Source organism: Phoenix dactylifera, chromosome 16 (assembly GCF_051530095.1).
Source record: "Phoenix dactylifera cultivar Ajwa chromosome 16, Ajwa_hap1_PhDact_Kaust_v1.1, whole genome shotgun sequence".
Classification (NCBI taxonomy): Eukaryota; Viridiplantae; Streptophyta; class Magnoliopsida; order Arecales; family Arecaceae; genus Phoenix; species Phoenix dactylifera.
In genome coordinates this window covers 23,250,278-23,272,132 of record NC_143205.1, presented here as the reverse complement: position 1 = coordinate 23,272,132, position 21,855 = coordinate 23,250,278, and the positions used below count along the sequence as shown (strand labels likewise).

At 41.5% G+C, this 21,855-nt stretch overlaps 2 protein-coding genes across 4 annotated transcripts; both read right to left on the bottom strand.

The window, feature by feature from the left end:
• Window positions 1–1,287: 1,287 nt before the first annotated feature.
• Window positions 1,288–8,793, bottom strand: LOC120104291 (uncharacterized). Its single transcript, XM_089927697.1, has 6 exons — window positions 8,729–8,793; window positions 4,212–4,976; window positions 3,934–3,952; window positions 3,608–3,838; window positions 3,240–3,368; window positions 1,288–2,217 (listed from the first exon to the last, which is right to left on the bottom strand). Exons 1-6 carry the CDS (start codon window positions 8,791–8,793, stop codon window positions 2,113–2,115), a joined length of 1,314 nt encoding a protein of 437 aa, XP_089783823.1. The 3' UTR covers window positions 1,288–2,112.
• A 549-nt stretch (window positions 8,794–9,342) lies between these two features.
• NMNAT (nicotinate/nicotinamide mononucleotide adenyltransferase) lies at window positions 9,343–18,919 on the bottom strand. Of its 3 annotated transcripts, XR_015974093.2 has the most exons (11): window positions 17,809–18,881; window positions 17,623–17,720; window positions 16,749–16,822; window positions 15,921–16,006; window positions 14,687–14,770; window positions 12,720–12,804; window positions 12,174–12,253; window positions 11,821–12,040; window positions 10,884–10,985; window positions 10,565–10,765; window positions 9,437–9,879 (listed from the first exon to the last, which is right to left on the bottom strand). XR_015974093.2 is itself a non-coding variant. In XM_008798157.6 (10 exons), the coding sequence occupies exons 1-10, from the start codon at window positions 17,989–17,991 to the stop codon at window positions 9,777–9,779; spliced, it is 954 nt and encodes a 317-aa protein (XP_008796379.2). In that variant the 5' UTR covers window positions 17,992–18,919; the 3' UTR covers window positions 9,343–9,776. The 3 variants fall into 3 exon arrangements, 1 of the variants encoding a protein (XP_008796379.2); XR_604854.6 differs by lacking the exon at window positions 11,821–12,040 and having other exon boundaries at window positions 9,343–9,879; window positions 17,809–18,800; XM_008798157.6 differs by lacking the exon at window positions 11,821–12,040 and having other exon boundaries at window positions 9,343–9,879; window positions 10,707–10,765; window positions 17,809–18,919.
• Window positions 18,920–21,855: the final 2,936 nt, after the last annotated feature.

Here is a 21,855-nt window from a genome sequence, read left to right as displayed (position 1 = left end):
CCCCCCCCCCCCCCCCCCCCCCACCCCCCCGGCGCGATCCCACGAACCCCTATTCGCCCTCAACAACTCCAGCACCGTAAACCCCAGTTTCGACTTTCGAGATGCTCGTGGTCTGGGTTAGGGTTAGGGTTTACGGCTAGTGGTAATAAGTTTTAGAGAAATTTCTTGGTAGTTTGAGAGGATTTGTTAGGGATTCGGTGGGATTCCGCACTCTGGATCGGCCTTGATGTGTTAATTTTTTTGGTTAAGGCTGTGATCGCTAAGGCGTCCGACTGCGAGCAGAGGTTGGAAAAGAGGCCTCTTTGGTCGAGGTTTTACTTATGCCGTTAATTCGAGGTATGGAGTTTCTTTGCATTTCCCCTTTACTCTTGACAAAAGAATGTTTGAAAAATCTAAGAGTTTTTTGGATTTCTTTCTCTTTTTTTTTTGATATTGCTATAGGTGAACAGCCATTGGAGACTGTTAGACTAGATTAATTTTCTTGTCTTTACTCTCCGCTCGAAGAAGTTTCGTTATATCCATCTGTAGTATTTATAGTTCTATATGATCGTTGGCTGTTTCTAGATGTAAAAAATGGAATAGTGGTATAGTATGGCCGGTGGCATTGAGTTCACGTACTAAATATCAATGGTGATGGGAGGTCCGTTGTTTTAAAGGTATATTCATTTGCATTTTGAATTCGTATAGCTCTGCTATTTGTTAAATATGAACCCAGCATACCCTTTAGTAGCGACACAATATGTTGTACTTGGAACTCTGCAAGATGCATATAGGTACTACATTCTACTTGCAAATATATCAAACCAGACAAACTTGTTTACTGTGTTGGACCAAGACACAATTGGAGAGATGCTCAGAAAGGGTAGAGGAATGGGTGAGAGAGACATTTGATGAGCTCAGTATAATTTTAAGCCGATCATTTGCATCTTGTGTCTTCTATAAGGTTACTGAATTCCATAGCAGTAAGCACTAAGCAACCATCGAAGAGGAGGTCCGGATCCTTCAATGCATCCAAGAAAAAGAACATCGACAACAATAATGTGTGCACATATGATTATCACTTCTGGAGGTTATGTAGGTTTAGAAACCTTTTTGCATAGGTTTTTTCTGAAACTGTAATTGTTATAGCTATCACATATTGTAACACTTGTAGCTATTTCCTTAATATGTAATTTTCGTAGACCTTCTTGGATAAGTTCTGCACCTATGACATTCTAGTGTACATGTTAATTCATGAATCATAAGTCATATTTTTTAAGATTTTCCTGCTTAATTCTTTTGGTATCCTTTACATTGCGTAGCTACATTTGAGTTAATTTCTGTTTGATCAAATTAGTTATCTGTTAAAAGTTAATCAGGCAATGAACCTCTGCACTAGAAAAGTAGAATCTCTTTGGCTTCGTCAACATTGGTATTTCCTGCTACTCTGTACCAAATTTTCACCTTGGGCTTTGGACTCTGCCGCTGTTTAAGAGAACTGGTATGTTGAACTCATGATAAACTTAAATTTAGGTATCAAGTTGCCTGTCAGGAAAATGTTCGATACTTGTATTCCATATATTAAGCAACTTCATTGGAATGTATAGTTTTCTTTGTACCATCCCATCTCATCGCCATTCTTTTAAAAAGGCTGGCTGCATTTGATAACGTTCCCAAAACATCAACTGTTTGATCAAGCTATATGTAAATTCCATATTCACCATTCTTTGGAGAAGTTCAGATGCATTTGATAATTTTCCAAAACATCAAGTGTTTGATAAAATTATATGTAAATTAAAATACATGTGCATTGGATAAAATTGAAAAGTACACTACATATTTGCTGGATATATTTTTTTAGTGTTCTTAACCTTGCCATCATTCTTACTATAATCTCCCCTACAGTTTTACATTGCTCAATAAGATGTCTAAATCTGCTGGAGGGACTTGGTTCAAATACGAAGAAAAAGAGAAGTAAAAAAAACAACTAAATCATCAGTTCCAAAATATATAATATGCACGACATCGAAAAAAAATTGACATTCGACTTGTCAGATGTGTCAGTGGTCACATCTTTTAGTGAATGACCTCGCAAAAAAATTTTACACTGACTTTAAATTATCACAAAGATGGTCATATCCATGACTCCATAGTGTAGTTGTATTGAAAGGAATTAACACCACTGATATTTGCAATAATATCTGAGGGGTCAAATGTGTCCTCGTCCTTCACCGTTACCTGCAAATAAGAGTAGCCAGATAATATAAAATGTATGATATAGGCATACCATATTCATATATTGTAAATGTACACAAACAATGCGAACTGTAGGTTTTATTAATTAATTTTGCTCTTAAACTGGCGAACCATTTTCATATTCTGGTACTATCAGTTCTTTCTCTTGGATGCAACAAATCATAATCTTTTGGCAAGAACCATATGGTCCAGGAGAAAGCAGCAAATAAGTGACGCTAGTGATGATCCTGAAAGTGGATGGTTTTGACCATTGAGAGGAACTTGCCATTTGTTTGTCTGCTTGCTATCATGGCTTAATCTCACACTGTGTGCTACAAGTCAAACTTGATCAGGGTCAAACCTCTCCCTTAACTGGATTAAGGTATCAATGCCACTGTATGCACTAATCATGGAGAAAGCAAAAATTAAAAGAGGGAAATGATGAATGACTAGCTATGCAACAATTCTTTTTTCTTTTTGTTTTTAATGATTATGAAAATTAAATGAAGAACAGTTCATGGATCATTGTTATATGCAGCACCCATCTGACCTAGGCAGCTACTTCAAAATTATGGGAATATGGCGTTGTGATTTTCTGTGATTATTGATCGATCATGATAAATTGCAGCAGTTGCAACTATCCAAGTGCAGAACAGGTCAAAGAACTAGATCTATATATGCGTGATTCATTTTGAGCTTGCCAACCTGATATAATTTTCTGGACTCAGTTTTTATCATGTCGGATATGGTTTTGTTGATTCTCTGTCCGCTTGAATCTCAGGATACATCAAATGTGCAAAACAGGTGAATATTGATTAAATTTGGCAACTTTTTTCTTTGTTGGTTCTAAGTTTTATTTGCCCTCATCTGAAAGATCATTAACTGTATTTTATGTTATTTCTGGTTGTTTGTTTTCTCTCCATCTCTAAAATGTCTTTGCATTTTATGCAGTAAAACATCGCTGAGTTCGGACTGCAAGCATATTAAATTAAGGGACAAGGAAAGAGCAGAGTCAAGGAATTCACTTCTTCATGGTCATCATATTCCTGATTGGTGGAGCTACTGGGTCTTCCTGCCTCTCCAAACTCATCATTCTTTGCAAATCTTCCTCGGACCCGAGGTCGGTTATCTGCCAGTGTCTTCCGGCATGCGTACTGCATTATTTGTTCGTCGATACTACCATTAGCATAAGCAATTTGTAAAAGTGTAATAAACACATCAAAGATGATTTATCAAATGGATTACTTCTCTTTTTTTTTCTGAGAGAGAGAGAGAGAAATATCAAATGGTTACTTTTGCTACGAGGTTACAGAAAAATTAGACCCCCGCCCTCCCCAATCTTCCCCCTTCCATGGGAGAGAGGCGGCTACAGTCTACAGAGAAGGGTTCTTACCTTGATCTTCTTACTGAAGTTTCTCTCGTTCCTTTTCTTCATGTATCTGTGGATCTTTTCCTTCCTTTCCTCGACAGAGAGGCGGCCTACTTTGTAGCTGGAATCGTCCCATGCTGATACGTCAGAAGCCACCAGTGGCTTGGGGCTGCCACAACCGCCCACCAGATGTTGGTGGCTATCTCCGAGCACCTTGACAGAGAACAAGACACAAATAATCAAATCAAGGAGCTTCTGCAATCAAATTTCTTTTCCATTTTGCTTGCCGAAGAATTTATCATAAAAATCTATATAGTTCAGTCTCCTCTCACATTGTGATGACTCCATACAGTAGCAATAAATTTCTCACTGTTATTTTGAGCGTATGATGTTGCATGACAGTATCAAGAAATCGGTATTTTCAGAGGAAGTTGGTGGCAATCTGTAGAGATTCATAAAACTAGGATTTATCATGTTGTTGAATAGGAGGCAATAAATTTATCAAACTATGATGGCACATGCTCCATCGCTGGGAGACAGATACATGGAAGAGCTAATGGTGTGGTTTTTTTATGATTGCGATTGCATGGAATCTGTCCGCATGAGCGTCTTCTGATAATAAATTCACTAGTGGTGCCAGTAATTGCAAGATACCTGGAGATCAGTGGAGCTGTAGTACTGTCCGTAGAACTCTATGCTTCTCCCGCCCGCGACCATGTCCATTGGAGCCATCCCCGTCTCCTGCGGCCCCAGCTTCATCCCTCCTTGATACCAGCTCTGCTGAGCCTCCAAAACACTCATACCTCCTCCCAAGTAAAGCCCGCCGCCGCCACCTACAATGCCGGCATCCATAAATGGTGGCGGGTCCAACCCCACATAGGCCGACACCGTTGACATGTATGACGGCAAGCATTCCTCCTCGTACACCGATGGCGGCGGCGGCGGCAGCAGCGGCCCCGCCAGAAGCTGGACAGCGGAGTTTGGCGAGTAGTCGGTGTACCTGTCGGCGATCGCATCTGCGAGCGCGGACTTGTCGCATCGGTCAGGGTGGCCTGAGAGGTTTGTCGGCGGCACAGGGAGCGGTGGAGGGGGTGGGTAGCTGGAGATGACGGCGGCAAAATCGTCAGGTGGTGGCTGGGAGGAGTCGAGCAGGGCAGAGAAGGCGGAAGGATCCATGGAAGAAGGAAGAGGGGAGAAGGCGGAGGGGGGAATGAATGAGTTGTCGTCGTAGCAGGGGGATGGGTCGATGCCACCGCCACCGCCGGAGCAGGAAGAGACTTCAGAGGTCCTGAGGGTGTCGGGAAACAGGTCTTTGATGTCGTCGCAGAAGTCGAGGATTTGGGAGGCAATGGGGCTGGAGAGTTCCTCCTGTAAGTTTGGAAATGGAACGATACTTCATGAGAATTTACAGAAGCAGCTGTATGGTTTTTATAAATAGGACACAACAAGCTTATTATTATATGTGTGTATATATATATATATAGCCTAGTTTGAGAAAGTGAGGTGGATGCATGAAGGGGTGGAACCGTGGAAGGGTCCACGGTGTTTGGGCGCGTTGACCTGTGACACTTAAAAAGTCAACTACTGGATTGACGTTATCTTCTGTGATCTGAGGATGGTGGTCGGTGGTCGGTGGTGGGATTGTGGGATCCAGCCGAAATGGGATCCAGTTAAACCTCCCATACGCTGTCGACAATATGGTTGCTAATTTTTCAAATTTGAGTAAAACTACTTTATATCCGAGAACAAAAGAATTCTTCAGTAAAATAAAGTTAACATCATAAGTATTTTTTTTTTCTTCAAATTTTAGGGTAGATATATGGCAAACATAAGGCTAAGGTCTGACATTGATCTGATGGCAGGTGAAACTTATAAAAATTCGGTAGAACTTATTTTTTTTAATAATAGAAAATGAAACAAGTTGGTATTTCTATGAATCAACTCAGAAATGATGAGCATGAGAGAAGTCCGGCTTGAAAGGGAAGCATGGTGAAATGTCCTGTATCACTTCTTTTCTCAAAGATGTCTTGTCTGATTCTTGGAGGAATCGTTTGGCTCCCATCAGCATGCATATTTAGATGTACAGAGTGGATGTGGACATGCTTTGTGTATGAATACGTAGTTGAGCTCGTTGAATTCTCACATCGTGGACCATGTTGAGCTGTCGAGAGACTACTGGGAAAATATTAACATAGAAATTATATTCTCATGAGAAAAAAAAGAAAATTTGTTTTTATGAATTACTTTTTGTGTACATCATATCCATGAGTGGAGAACGACAGGAAATTGGGAAGGGAAAAAAAAATCTATTAAATGCACATGATGCTGGTGGAAGAAATCTCTTCGTTAAGGATTTTGGGTAGTAAGAACTAACTGAAAAATAAAATGGTTATAATGCCCAAGAAAGATGTTTAAAAATAAATAATGACATTCTGGGATTAGTAAATTTTTAGGAACATAGTCGTTGAACCGATCAAAAGTAGAAAAATAGGTTTCCCATACTGAAATTTAATGAATTCTGACGAATGCTCTGTTTTGCTAAAAGAAAAGTATATGAATATATAATGTTAAAACTGCAGGTGGTTGGTGAACTTGAGGCATGGATCATGTTTTTTAAAAAAAGCCAGTGCATCCTAACAAAACCTTGCTCTTCCCTCCATAACTTTGAACAAGCTTCCAGGGAGTAGTAGTTCATGCTTCATAGAACTAATATAAAGCAGAGACTTTTTCATCAAAACTATCAAAGAATGCGGTTAATCTAAGCTTTAAAATTAAGATAATTCTAAAGGAAAATATTTTGTGGGAGAACTTCCCTCACATTGCAGAACGAAGTAAGTTCTAAATGCATGATGATAAAGAATTAAAGACATAAAAGTAAGCTTAGAGAAAAGAGATTCAGAGGATTACCATTGCAAGCTCTTCCTGCGGTTGGATCATTTCCTGCAGCATCTCTTTCTTCAAGCTCTGAATTCGAAACAAATCTAAATTCAGATGGGAAAGAAGACAAATCTAATTTTCTAAACACCACTCTATAATTGTCCTGCCAAAAAGATTAAGGAGAAACAGATTCACCAATCCAAGCCAAAGGCAGAGAAATTATTAGGAAAAAAAAAGGTCTCAAAAGCCTCGGGAAGAAAGCTGTCAAGTGTTGGACTCCTATATATAGCCCTTCTGGTTCGGGGAGAGAAGATAGTAAACAGTTGTTGTCCGTCCAACAAACGGAACCTCGCCGTCACCTGTTAAGCCCCCCGTGGTTGACGGGGGGCCGCTCAATCCAAATCCAGCTCGGCGTGCGGGTCCCACAACCATTTGCCACGTGTCATCTATCCAACGTGGCAGAGGCGATCTTTCTCGCGCTACGCTTCCGAATGCTAGAAATGCCCATGGGAGGGCCGGCGGACGGAGCGTTTCTCGCGCCGTTTCGCGGCATCGTTCTTTTTTTGGACGGGAGTTTGTTTCTAACGGCCGCGCGGCGCCGGCGTTGGGGCGACCGGGCAACGACGGGTTTTCCTCGGCCGAAATACTCGCGACTTATGAACGCCCGTACGGGGCGCCGAATGACTGTTTTGCCCTTCCCACTGGACACGACCTGGGATAGCGTATCCGGGATCGGGTCTACCATTGGTCGTGGGCTTGACTTGACCACAAGTGCATCGATTCTGGCTAGTCGTCCACGTGCCCGACGCTGATTCGCCAACATAAAGCATTTTTGGTTCAATATTACAAGTTGAAAATTAGGATGCAGAATTGCTATCTTCAAACCTTAAACCAAGGCTGGACCATAATGATAGCGACATTCCATTCAATTAATTCTTACATCATGTACCTAGATTCCGAGGAATATGGAGACTTTCTATAATTGGGAATCTAGAACATTGGTACTTATTGATATTAGCATAACAAAATGAAGAACTTAATCTGCTTGATTGAATAGTTATGCGACATTTTGTTTTCTGTGTGAGTTTTATTTTATGACGATTATTTAACCATGCAAACTTTGGGACGTCTGTGAATGAACAGTTATAAGGTGATGTCTTCTGTGTATCAGTGTATGTAAAAAAAAAATCTTCCGTTCGAACATACGACGGACACAACCACATATTTTTAGTCCACTAAGAAACCAAAAATATCTTTTCCAGACACATCAAATCTCTAATTATTCCACTAATATTTTTAGTCCGACCATGCATGGAAGATTTTTCTTTCTTTCTTCTTCTTCTTCTTTTTTTCCTCCTCCCTCCTGAGTGCAAGAAGATTCTCAGTGGGCTAATCTTGTGACAGCATAGAGCACCTCGCAAGAGTAGCAGCATGGTCATGCTAAAACCTTATTGAGGCAAGAAAATCTATTGAACTTCTAATGCATAAAACCTTATGCAACAAGGTAAAACTTTTAAAGGCCAGATGGTGGCAGAGCATACCAAGAATGCCCTTATTCTTATCTAAAGCTGACCTTTTTTATGCTTTTGGAAAGCCCTTGCACCGAACCCCAGGTCCAGAAGCCCAAACGCAAGTCTATGCAGCTCCCACATAAGGAACCAATGCCCATCAATCTCTAGAAAGGACCTTAAATCCTGGCCTTTGTCTTCACAACTTGACCATCAACAAACGATGATTAGAATCTGATCATATGGCTGCTATTTCTGTGTGATCCAAAACATGTGACCCCCCAATACCAAAAAAAAAAGGCAAAAGTGGAACGCAACAAAAATCTTCTCCGCCTCGTCTTGCCGCCTAATGGTGCGCCAAAGAAATCCTGGATGCTCTCTGCGCCTACAAAAATAACATCTTTAAATTTAGGAACCTTGGATATGTTCTCAGATGGGGACATATTCGATCAGGATGACGTGGCATCGGATCGGGACAAAGTTTTCTTGACTTCTTGCGGGATTACTTCACACGCTTGGCATCAATGCCGAATTGAGATCACCCAGAGGACAATTGCAGGACTGCAAGGTGTACGTAGGTGCTTGTCAGGGTCTCAAGCTGGCAATGATCAATATGCAAATCAAAGTTTGTAGTTTGGTAGACCAGAAGCACTTTCTTTTCGGCATCCTTTTGAAAGATTGGGACACAAGCAGCTCACATACCAACTCTGAGTTCCACGAGTCGACATGGACTCACAAGATAAGTTTCAATACCACATACCAATTTATCCTTTCCCATGCAAGAGCAACTCGAATTACCGTATTCCACTCAAAACATCGCCCCATCCGTTAGTCTGGCATGCAGAAATTCGACTTGAAGTTTCTGACAAAGTCTTGTACAGATGAAATCTTTCGATAACAATGGGATATAAATGGAGTTTCAACATGATCCAACTTTAGCATATCGTTCAATGTTATTTTATGGCGGGATCAAACTAGCTGTTCGAACAAAACTAACCAAGGAATTTAATACTTCTTTTACTTTGTTCCTTTTCTTTTTCTATTGGCCAGACATTGAGTTTCAACATGAAGCAGCTGAACCATATAAACTAACAATAGAATTTAATAATTTTCTTTTATTAATAATATAAAATGACCTTAGTTCACTTAGTTACAGCATTGTGCTAATAATTGAAAGAATGCATGCCAAAATATTGATATCTCTTTTTTTAATTTTGTTTTTAAAAGGAAAAAACAATTTTTGGCTGTCTTAGAACATCCAACTTTTTTAATAATCAGCAGTTCAAAAATAGTAGATAACCAATGGCTCAAATTATTAGTCGCTGCCCCGTCATCCATTCATGGCAACACAAAGCTCATATCTACAGTTACAAATGAAAATTAACTCACTAAATTCTATACCACCAGTAGAACGGAACGACAGAATGTATCCAGATGCTGGAAACACTACTTTTTTCCACAGTTTGCCTTTTTAATAAAATTTAACCTTTTTTTTTGACTGAAAGGAAGGGGATAAACCCCACTTAATGTTTGCAGTATTAAAATTAAATTTTACCATTTAATCACCACATCTTGACACTATAGATAACCCACTTAATTGACCCTCCTGCCTTTTAGTGCCCATGCTATAGAATGAAATTGCTGTCTTCACGGATGGGATAAAAGATTGCAAAGTGCAATGGCTTTTGAGGTTGCTTGGATCATGCTTCATCTGACAGCAACTACACACATAAAATGCATAATGAACTCCATAAATAATATTATTTTGAGAAGCCGGTCATCATTCGAATCATGTCGATCTAACAGCATCAATCATCGTTTGATTTCAGGTAGAGTTTCTGATCCTTGATGTAGTCAATGACTTCATCGGGAGTCAGATATTTAATTGACAACCCCCTCCTTATGCATTCCCTGAAATATAAAGCATGACAAAAGGCTTAGTCTTAAGTTATGGATTAGAGAAAACAGGACAAAGCAAGGCTGTCAAGTAGCCAGGAACTTATAGCTTACAATCACTCCACACCAACCTCTGAATGTGTCAGGTAAATGTCAAGACTATGAACAAAAGCTGTTCGTTTTCATGCTTTCTCTTGTTCAAGATAGTCATCAGGCCAACAGTGTGGTCTGATTGGCTCAGCTTACATAAGCATGTGATGTGATTATCATCATCAGAGATTTCTTACCTCATCTCAAATGCATTTGACATCTTCTGGGGTTTCATGGAAAAGATTTTCCAAATAAAATTTGCATCATATTTATTGGGAATGCTGCTGCACTATCATCATGATATCTTGTAATGATAATTGAATGAAAAGGATATGTTTACCATATTACAGTGATATCATGGTGATAACTTGATTATTTGAATTTTTTAGATAGCTCACCAACACTTTTCACATTCCCCCTATACCTCATCTAACAATCCTTCATTTCTCCTTCATTTGCAACTAAAAGAGTTGAAAGGCAAAGATTTATAAAATCTTCAAGAACATTTGCTGATCAAAACCTGAAGCGTTTTGGTATTCTGGTGGTTAACTGGTTATCAAGACAACATAGGCAAAGACTAAAAACAACTGACTCTCATATGAGCTCTTACATATGGGCTCCAGCATTAAAGGGGGCAGCGTGGGTCATCAGGTCACGTGAAATGTACACTAGGGGCCAAATGGAATGAACATATTGACCCCTTAACTCAAAAGGTCCACGCCACTTGGGAGGGAATATACCAAAATCATTACCTCACTCTTGTTGCACTGATCTGGTTTGGTACTATCTCATCCACTGAGATGATATTACTCTGCAAAAATTAAACAGTATTAAGAAGATAATTTTTTTAATGTTTTATATTTACAAGAACTGTAAACCAAGTAAAATAATAAGCACAGCCAGTATGGAAATTTTGAATAGCTAGATACCATATTTTCGTTTAATATTTCATTGCTGGATATTATTTTCTCAATGTCCTTTCCTTCTCTGCGTATGCAGACGACACCAAAATCTCTACATATTGTCCTGACCTGGAAAGTAATATTAAGTATCATTAGTATTTTTCTCTTTTTGTAAACTATGATCAAACGAGCATTAGCAAGAACATTGGTTAGGTGGAGTTTCCTTTCAAAAACTGACAAAAATGCATGTAAATAAACTTATATCTTTGTAGCAAAAACTAAGTTCTCTAGCTGTCCATGCTTCAATAAGCTTTCCAACTTCAACAGAGAAAAACTAAAGAGACAAAATTTTGTTCCGGAATAGTTGAAGCCAACTTTAGAATTGCTCTGTTGCTGTCTATCAAAGAGAGCAGACAATCAAAATTTGACATTTCAGTCTACTGCAAATATTCCTTACATAACAATGCCTCACAGTCTTTAGAGCATACGACACTCTCCTTTTCATGTTATATGCAGGACGTCTATAACCTCAACTTTACTGACTCCTTTAAGTACATTATGTTTTACACTAGAGAAATGGAGAACAAGAATTGCACTTCCATGATGCGTCTCAAAGGTAATTCTCTGCATGGATAGCATGGTACCACAAGAGCCTGCTTCATTTACTAATTTCCAATTTAAAAGTAGAACTGAAACTTATTTATCTATTGAAAGTTGTTTGCTTAGGAAGGGTCCACGTTAAGCAAGTAACGACACCTTTACCTCAGCTGTTTTAAGTGCTAAACATAAATGGCTAAGAGTATCAAGAAATTTCTAACGAAGTGCCACCTATTTTTCTTCATTTTTCTAGCTCTATACGACATGGCAGGTAATTTTTGACAAGAAGTGTTATTCAATAGTCAACTCATTCTGAAAAACCATGCATTTTGACGTATTAGTGTATTAGATTTCTATGAAGCTGTACCATGTGGAAATGTCCAAGTGGGAGGTTTATCTGTCAGATGCTCTGGAATATCAGGCTATTCAACACCCATGCACACTAGTCATTCATGGGGACACCTAATAATTCAGGAATTCCATTCTCAAATTTAGAACTCCCAGCCATGGTGGTTACACCATCCTTGTGGCACATAACTTTTTCTATCTTGTCTTTTAAACAAGTCCAATGGTTGTCCGTTCTTCCTCTACATCATAACCAGTATTTCATAATCATATCCTTCATAGAAGCCAAATGTTCTCATGCTGCGATCATGGTTAAGCACATCATGAATAAGCCCGATTGAACAATAATGAAGATAATCTGCTGTAATTCCCTACCTGATCAAGCATCCAGAATCCAGGAATGCTGAAAGATTCAAGCAGATCAGAACCGCATAAAAGCATTATTTTGAGTGAATCTACATAAAAAAAAAAAAAGTTACTAAAGTTCTCTTCAAAAAGAGAAACAATGGTGAAAAATAATAACACATAATTCATGTACAGAAAAAATGGTCTCAACATAAATATCCATTAAACTATATGAATGCATAATGACAACGCTAAACATGCATATAAGATATGATTTTGAACTTTTAAGTTGGACTTACCAGCATGATTTTACAAATCAGGAATTGCAGATGATAAATAGACGACTACAAAGTTGTACAGCAGTGAAAAAGACAAACTTTGATTAACTTACCACTAAACTCTAAAATCCAGCACTATGGTTCATTTGAAAACAGAAATCTGAACATGAAATTCAGAAAACACCCTAAACTATAAAAACCTGAACAAGCTGTAAATGCCAAGATGGATAGTCTAAAGAACCAAAAATTGCCATAAATGTAGAACTAACTGTGCAAGGAAAGAGTTTCCATTATTTACCTTCACTAGCCAATCCAGTCTTGCACAAGGAGCTCTTAATTCTAGACAAAACAGTTAGTGTACGCTGGTAGCCGTTTTGCTTTGCCTACAGTAAGAGCTCGATAAAATTAATCGATCATCAAATGCCTCAAAGAGATAAAGATAAGCAGATACAAGTGAATAAAGATTATCTAAGATGCACCAAATGGACAAAAACAGAATCTTAGGAAATCACTGCAGAGTGAAGATTTGAATTTATTCCCAACAAACAGGTGAAGAGAAAGAATTTTAGCAGCAAGAAGCAGCACTCGATATTGTCATATATGCGCATGTGTACATCCATCCATCCATACATATATACATACATATGTACGTACATATATATATATATATATATATATATATATATATATATATATATATATATATATATATATACATATATACATATTTCTCTTTTCAATTGCTCAAAGTTATATTCAGTACATCGTTCAATAATGAAGTATAATGGTTGCTTCTACCAACTTCAAAGACGTAATTGATACAGAGTAAGGAAGAATTTGAGTCACATGTTGGATAAAGGCTTCCCAAAACATTACTATAAATGAGCATCTATTGTATAATTTTCACATACCCATGTAACTTGCCAAGGATGAGCAAACAACATCAAAATTTTTGAAATGATTTGCTCCATAGTTAGCTAAAGGAACAAAGATGAAAAATGCTCTTCGATAATTTTCAACTTGATTCATAATCCAAAATGGGGGATGACTTAAAGTATATTCGGTACTCCAACTCATGTTAACTACTGGAATTCTATGTCCTAGGATCTGGATCCAGCTAGGTGTTGGAGTTTTAAGGAAGAAAAGTACATCTTTTCAACCATCAAATACTTAATGCAGCATATATGCTGTCCATTGAGATTGTCCGCGTGAAAACATACTGCCTATCATCTCCATATCAAAAACCACTTCATATATTTCGGTACTATCTCATGATCCAATGTGATTTGTGTCATTCCCTGTCATAGAACTTAATAGTGCATCCTTACCAAGAACATCTACAGGCACTACTCAGTAGTTACTAATACCATGAAGGCATACAGCAGAGCATCATATCATGTACATGATGCACAAGGCTAGCCATAAAAAAAGTAAATGAAGCTTATAATCATCAATCAACAATAACTTTTACCCATACATGGAGATTATGTTGATCCATCAAAGCAAGGTGTAAGACACTAATTATAGGTCTACTCGTAGCAGAGATATTACTAAACTTTTGGCATTTGGGTGAGAATTTGGTTTTCCTTATTGGGTTATTAATCATCTCTCATGACCATGAGAAAATGTTTCTGAATTTGAGTGAAACAGGGTCCAGTATGAACTCTCTGGTTACATTCTAGCTAGTAATGTAACTTAGATACCAGAAGTCGAAATGCAGACCACCCCACAATAATGTAGATAATACAAAAACATCATTGCGTACAAATGAATCCTGAAGAGTTAAGTAGTCTCAAGTCCACAAAATAGAAATTTCAAAAATTCCAAACATTCAAATTTCAAAGTAAATTGCTCAAAGTGATTTGGCAAGAGCAAGCATACATAAAGGGGAGCACTAATTGTATTAAGAATTTATTATAACTGACGGCAACTAGAATTTGGCTATAACTGCAAACCAGCATACTAGTCAAGAAGGATATCTTTGAAGAATGTTCCATATTGAATTGTCACACCTTCACTTATACATCTTTATTTACTGGTTCATTGTGTACTTTTAATAAAACTAGTATAGGGAAAGCTTGACATGTCTGGTCTATGCGACACACAAAATTCTCTATTGTTACGAATTTTATTTACTAACAGAAAATAAGACATGGATAATGTTTAAAATAATAAGACCACCAAGTGTGGCAAATAAAAAAGAAAAACAGAAGACATCAGATAAAATAAACAAAATGCAGGAGTCTCCATTTCAATTTGAATTACCTCCCATGGATCTACCATCACGAAGGAAGAGCTTTTGCAAGCTAGCTCACACAACTGGACTCGATGGGTGGCTGACAAAAGGTCCTAGGAAAAAGATGACATGCTATGATTACTCTTGTACAACACCAAAATCATACAAACACTGAGATATGTGACAATCATCCACAACAACTTGGCTACTATTAAAATGGTAAGTATTTGATAGGTAACCATTACTTTATTACTCTTGAATATAATATAAGGATTAAAGAACTATTTTTTTCTAGAAGAAAAGCTTGTTTATGCATTAGCGTATGGAGATGATGCACTTGTGATGAAAGGATACAAGTATAACAATATTAAGCTTTAATAAAAAATTCCTTTATGTAACCTAAATATAAGAGTTGTCTACATGAACACTATATACATATTAAAGCATAAATCACTGAATTCTGTGGTACACACAAGCCAAAAAACCTTCACGAGACAAACAAATACAAATCAATTTGACACAGCTGCCAAAAGAGTTGTATATGTTAATAAAAGACTAGTGAATAAAAGGATTTTCTCAATATTATGTGGTAGCACATTATTTCTACACAGCAGCTGTACCTAGTTTGGATCTTGCTAAATCAACATTGTTGAAACTTATTTCTTACTAGGGATAAACAGCTACTAATCTCTAGCTTTTTGTCAAAAATTGCATGTCATTCTTAGAGCAATCAAGTCTTGGGTATTAAGCATATAAGAAAATACATATATATACATAGGGAAAAGATGTCCCTAATCAATTTCTAGTTCACCTTGAAGTATGTCCACTTCCCGTAATTCTCTGTCAAAAATATATATAAGTAAACTCGGGAAGGATTCATTAAACCTTGAGTATTATTTTTGATTTAAAATGAAATTTGTGTTGCTATGAATTCGAACAATCAATTATTTTCACCAATTATAGCTTTTTGTCTAAAATAGCATGTCATTCTTAGAGCAATCAAGTCTTGGTTATTAAGCATATGGGAAAATACGTATACATACATAGGGAAAGATGTCCCCAATCAATTTCTAGTTCACCTTGAAGTATGTCCACTTCTTGTAATTCTCTGTTGAAACTATATATAAGTAAACTCAGGAAGAATTCATTAAATGTTGAGTACTATTTTTGATTTAAAATGAAATTTGTGTTGTCATGAATTCGAACAATCAATTATTTTCACCATCTATATGTGCTAATGAGATACTGCAAAAGGCTACATACCTTTTTCCTGTATGCATCATTCGCAGGCGACATGTAGCCTCCTATAACAGAATAGCCTTGTGCCTTCAATGCATCTTTTGCTAGCTCTTGTATATGATCAAATTTCACTATTTGTTAGTTGGAACTTGCAAATTTTAACAAAACATACTTATCTTTCATTTATCGTATATATGCCAATGAACTTACCATCAAAATTAATATTGAAGATTGTACATCGTAACAAAAAGCATACAATCCACATTATTTATCATGTTTATATACTTTTGTATTACTTGTCATGATAAACCAACAGGAAACACCTGTTATGTCATATAAAAGTAAAAGGAAATGGTATAATCTTGGGCCAGAATCAAAAGGAAGGCACCTAATCAGAATCTCCACTGTTTCTCATCCATACCCAAATATGTTGATTCACATACAAATATAAAACCCGCTAGTACACCAAGATATTTCTTCAGCTTTTAACTAGAGAGACCTACTGGAAAAATGGTCATCAATTGTTTGATCTGCATCACAAGCAGATATCTTGTATGAGAGGAACTCGCAAGTATGAACATACAATAACAAAATCAGTTATGTCCTGCAATTCAGATGTGAAGCTTCTCTACTTTCATTTTATATAACTAGTCAAGTATAGCCATGACACTATAGCTCAGTACCATTCTCATGTTCTTAAAACTATTAATGATGGTGAAGGATGTTTAAATGCCCAAGGTGCATTTGATCCATGAGATAATTCTGTGTAAAATTATAAGAAGTCGCAAACATAATGAAATAGAGTTCCAATAACTATAGAAATGGACACAATAGCATGGGATGGAAACATACCAAACATGCGTAAGTGCATATAAGTTGGAGGATTGAAGCTTCCTGTTGATACCAGAACGACAAAACACTGATTCCTGAAAGTAGCAAAGAAATATACATACATACATATACATACATACATATATATATATATATATATATATATATATATATATATATATATATATATATAGTAGAACTAAGTAGCGCAAACTCCAAAACATGAACAACACTTACACATATACAAAATAAAGCAGTATAATTTCCACGACTATATTTGAGTTTAACATGGCGTGAAAAAGATTCTCCAAAAACCCTCTTTATTGATGATAACATATGTAGTAAATACTATAACAAGTCCAGTATATGTAGTCCTGGATGTCAAACAACAGTGACAAAACGGCAATGAGTAATCTCACGGTCTAACATGTACCCATGTTCCAGGTGGAGCTCACTTATGTGTATATTATGCAGGTCACTTTGAATTAGGAGCACATCAGATAGTGACTAACAAATCCCGTGATCTTAAAGCAAAACAATTACCAATTTTTTTAACCGAGGATCCATTTTTATATAATTTAGACACATGGAAGACATTAACCCCCCCCAAACAAGTGGGTTTTGAAATTCTTTTTCCAGATACGGAGGACCTGATTTACACAATTTGATTATTGGGGTTTACATGTTTTCTTTTAAATAACAAGAATCGGTGAGAGAATTGAAGACATGAACCCATTGCTAACGAGGAACTTAGAAGAGTACGCATATTCCTGAAAAGATAATAACCTTAGATGTGATAGAAACAAGGGGCCTTTTCTGGAATCCTGACGCACTTATAAAAATAATATCAAGACATTCTTGATTGCAAAGCAATAACAATCTGTTCGGGGCGTACTTGTTTACGGCTTCGGAGGCGCCGGCTTCGCCTAAAGCCCCCAACGAAAGCTTATCCATGGGAAGAGGAACATCGACGAACGAATCCATGCCCAGATCCTGGTACCAAAGACAAGATCATGGCATTGGTGCTCTAATATCCAGTTCGAAACCCCAGTATGAGAGGTTCTGGATCAATAAAGCGTACCTTCTTGGATTGATCGGAGAAACTTCCCTTCCCAATAAAGATGAAAGCTGTCGATGTCTTCGTCTTCTTTCTTCCTAGTCCTCGATCAAGGCGGGCGAGGCTGGAGCTTAACTGGGCTCTTGGACCGATCTGGTGAAATAGGTGGGCGAGAGAATAGAGATGAGAAGGAAGAGGCGGAAGCATACAAAGGGAATCGGCGCAGAAAGGCAGGGGTCGGAAAAAGAGGGTTTGTTATGGTGCTTCGGAAATCAACTGATCATCCTAGCCGTTCATTGTTGAAGGGTAATACTGGGAAACACAGTGGCAACCGGTCGAGCTCTAGTGCACTACGCCTCCTTCATCCCTTCCCACAAGCTCGGCCAGGGCGGCTTTGGCCCCGGTAGTACTCCGATGGTGGGGCGGCGGCGGGTTGGCCGGATGTCGGAGGCGGGAGGAGGACCGGAGAGAGAGAGCGGCGGCGCCCACAGCCGGCGCCTGTTGAAGGACTCCACGGTGCTCCTCAGGCTGCTGGACGTCGGCCGCTGCGGCGGCGGAAGATCGGGCGGCGAGGCTAAATTATGGGGGTGGTGGAGGAAGGGGAATCCGGCAACGGCGGCAGCAACGGTGGAGGAGGGGATGGCGGACCCGTGGCCGAGGGAGAAGTTGGTCTTGGCCTCGGGGCCGCGGAGGGAGCAGGGCGGCGGCACCGTAGGCGCGGGCGCCATCCTCAGCGGAGTCGAAGGTGCCGAGGCCAGACGCGGGTCTTCTTCGAGGGATTCCTGATCTCCGCTGCGGACCGCCCCCACGGCCGCTTCCTCCTACCGCGGAACCGCGCCTCTTTCACCTATCGGCCGCCACCGCCATTGCTGCCGCCCGCTCCTTTCTCATCGCCGATCGAGATTCTAAGGACGGAAGCCGATATAGATGAGGGAAGGGAGAGCACTGATGGAGGTGCGTGGTGTTTGGTTAGGATGTCGGTCTTGGATCATTGCCCAACTCATGTCATTTCGCCCTCTAAATGCGCACGGTTTCGAGTAATATAACGTCCGGGTCGTTGCTTCCGCTGCCGCCTGGGTAGCAAACTGCGTTAATTTGGGACAAGCATCAAGAAGGATTTGCTTTTGTTTGCGATATCTAAATTATAGGTTTGCAAGTTAGGTCTTTTAGTGGCCGTTTTCTTTTTGTTTGCTACTTCAGAAAGTTTATCTTAAGACGATTAGCAAAGCTCTCTAATATCAAGTGGCCAAGAGTTCAGGCATATGGTGGTCCCTTTATGCTTGATATATCAGTATGGTCTTTTATATGCCCATGATTTCATCAATAAGGGCCCGTTTGGTTCGCGGGAAAAGAAGGGGGAAAGTGTGGTCAACGGGAAAGTAATGAGATGCCTCTTGTTTGGTTGGAGTTTTCAAAGTAGAGAGAAGGAAAAGTTAAATTCCCATGGGAATATGATTCTCACATTTCATGAGAAAGTTTTTTCCATTAGAAACATGGAAAGTTACTTTCCCATGAGGCAGGAATTACTCCATTTTTACTTTTTCCCAAAAAGTCCCTTCAGCATTAAAGAAGCATTAAAGAGACATTAAAAACTTAATTTTTATTAAGGGCATAATAGAAATTGTTACGGGGGAACTAAGCCGCCATGCCCCACGTGACCGGCACGCGCGCCCAGGAAGACTACGGCTGCCCTTTGATCCAGCAATCCGACCCCGAGTCGGACATCCTCGGCTCCGCAGCCCGACCCCGAGTCGGCTGCCCTTTGATCCAGCGCTCCGACCCCGAGTCGGACGTCCTCGGCTCCGCAGCCCGACCCCGAGTCGGCTGCCCTTTGATCCAGCAATCCGACCCCGAGTCGGACATCCTCGGCTCCGCAGCCCGACCCCGAGTCGGCTGCCCTTTGATCCAGCGCTCCGACCCCGAGTCGGACGTCCTCGGCTCCGCAGCCCGACCCCGAGTCGGCTGCCCTTTGATCCAGCAATCCGACCCCGAGTCGGATATCCTCGGCTCCGCAGCCCGACCCCGAGTCGGCTGCCCCTTGATCCAGCGCTCCGACCCCGAGTCGGAGATCTCTTGATAACGACAGGCTATTCCCCAGAGGCACGCCGCGGCCTCCTGCTCCACTACTCCCTGCAACGGCTGTATCCGATGCTGCTCCACGATCTCCTGCATCAGCCGTACAAAGCGGAGCCCCACTATGCCCTGACGTGGCCGTACCCGGTGCTGCTCCACGACGCCCTGTAACGGCCATGTCAGTGGCCACACCATCGTGCCCCACGATAACGAACCCCCCTGAGAGACCCCCCAGCCAGGTATATATGCGGCTGGGGGGAGAAAGGGGGGGTGAGCAATATCTCCCAGAGCACTCTCTTACTTGCGATTATCACCTCTCCTCCTCCTCCAATCTCCTCTGACTTGACCGTCGGAGGGCCATCACCACCCTGGTGGTGGTGCAAGGCTTGTTTGCAGGTTTCTTGGCGGAAGGTGGAGCGCAACCAACACCAACTAAGACAACTCAGACGGAACCCCGTTCACACCGCAGTGCCAATCGTTCTCGGTTTGGACCACCAGCAACAGTTGGCGCTAGAGGAAGGGCCGAATCTTAGAACGATCGTAATGGCACGGCGAGGTGGTCGTGGAGCTTCCAATGCTTCCGGTCGCGGAGCCTCTCGCGCCTCCGGCCGGGAGGCTGCTGCGTCCCCAACGCACTCTCAGCAGCACTCCACCGCCCCTTCTCCCATTCAGACGGTCGAAGCTGCTCAGTTCGACCAGCTAGCCCAGCAGGTTCGCACCCTCGCGGAGGCAGTGCAGAATCTGCAGGGTGTGATCTCTCGGGTGCCGCAACGGGCTCAGGAGCCGCTGCCCCCCGAGCACTCGCCTCTTCCTCACAACCCGCGCTCCTTCCTCTCCCATGGAGAGGAGCGCCGGCGCGAGGAGGATTCTCGAGTGCGGTCCATTCTGCCAGGACCTTCTCATCGGAGCTGTGCGGGGTACGAGAGGCGGACCCGGGCGCGTTCTCAGACACCCCAGTCCTCGAGGGGCCCGCACTCCAGTCGGTCCCCCTCGCGCCGCTCCTTGTCCCCCACCCACCGGTCGCGCTCCCTGGACCGGCGGGTGGACGATCTCCACAGACAGCTCCAGGTCCTGAAGGGCCACTCCAAAGATCCCTTCGCTGACTTGGAGATCTCCTCCCAGCCGGCGCTTGCCTCGAGGATCCTGCGGACCCCGAACCCGCCGGGGTTCAAAATGCCGGCGATCGAACCCTACGACGGGGCGGCGGACCCGCGGGACCACGTGGAGAGTTTCAGGACTCTTATGCTCCTCCATGGAGCATCGGATCCGCTCCTCTGCAAGGCCTTCCCGGCGACCCTCCGTGGCCCGGCAAGGGCATGGTTCGCCGGCCTGGAGGCTAACTCCATCCAGTCCTTCGACCAGTTCACCCGCTTCTTCATCAGCCATTTCGCCGTCAGTAGCAGGCGGCGACTGGTCTCCGACTCCCTCTTTGATGTCCGGCAAAACGAGGGAGAAAGCCTGCGGGATTATCTCACCCGCTTCAACAAGGCTACACTGGAGGTCCGGAACCTGAGCCAGGAAGTGGCTCTCTCAGCCCTGAAGCGTGGCTTCCGGAAGGGCAGACTCACCTTCTCCCTGGACAAACGCCTGCCGCGGAGCTTTCCGGAGCTGTTATCTCGGGCAAACCAGTATGCAGACGCCGAGGAGGCAGCCTCCCACCGGAACAAGGAGGCCGCCGAGGCCCCTCTAAAGCCCGGAAAGAAAAGGCGAAAAGAGGCACCCCAGAGGAGGAGCCCGACGCCTCAACGCCGGCGCAGAAGCCCGTCACCAGCAAGGAACCACGGCGCCACACGCCCTCGTTCTCCGCACCGACGCTTCAACCGGTACACCCCACTCCTGGCCCCCCGGGCCCAGATCCTCATGGAGGTCAAGGGGCGGGAGGACCTCCCGGTCCCGAGGCAGATGAAGAAGATCCCTGGGAGGAGGCCTTCTCGGGCATACTGTGAGTACCACCGAGACCACGGCCACGATACCGAAGACTGCTTCCAGCTTCGGGAC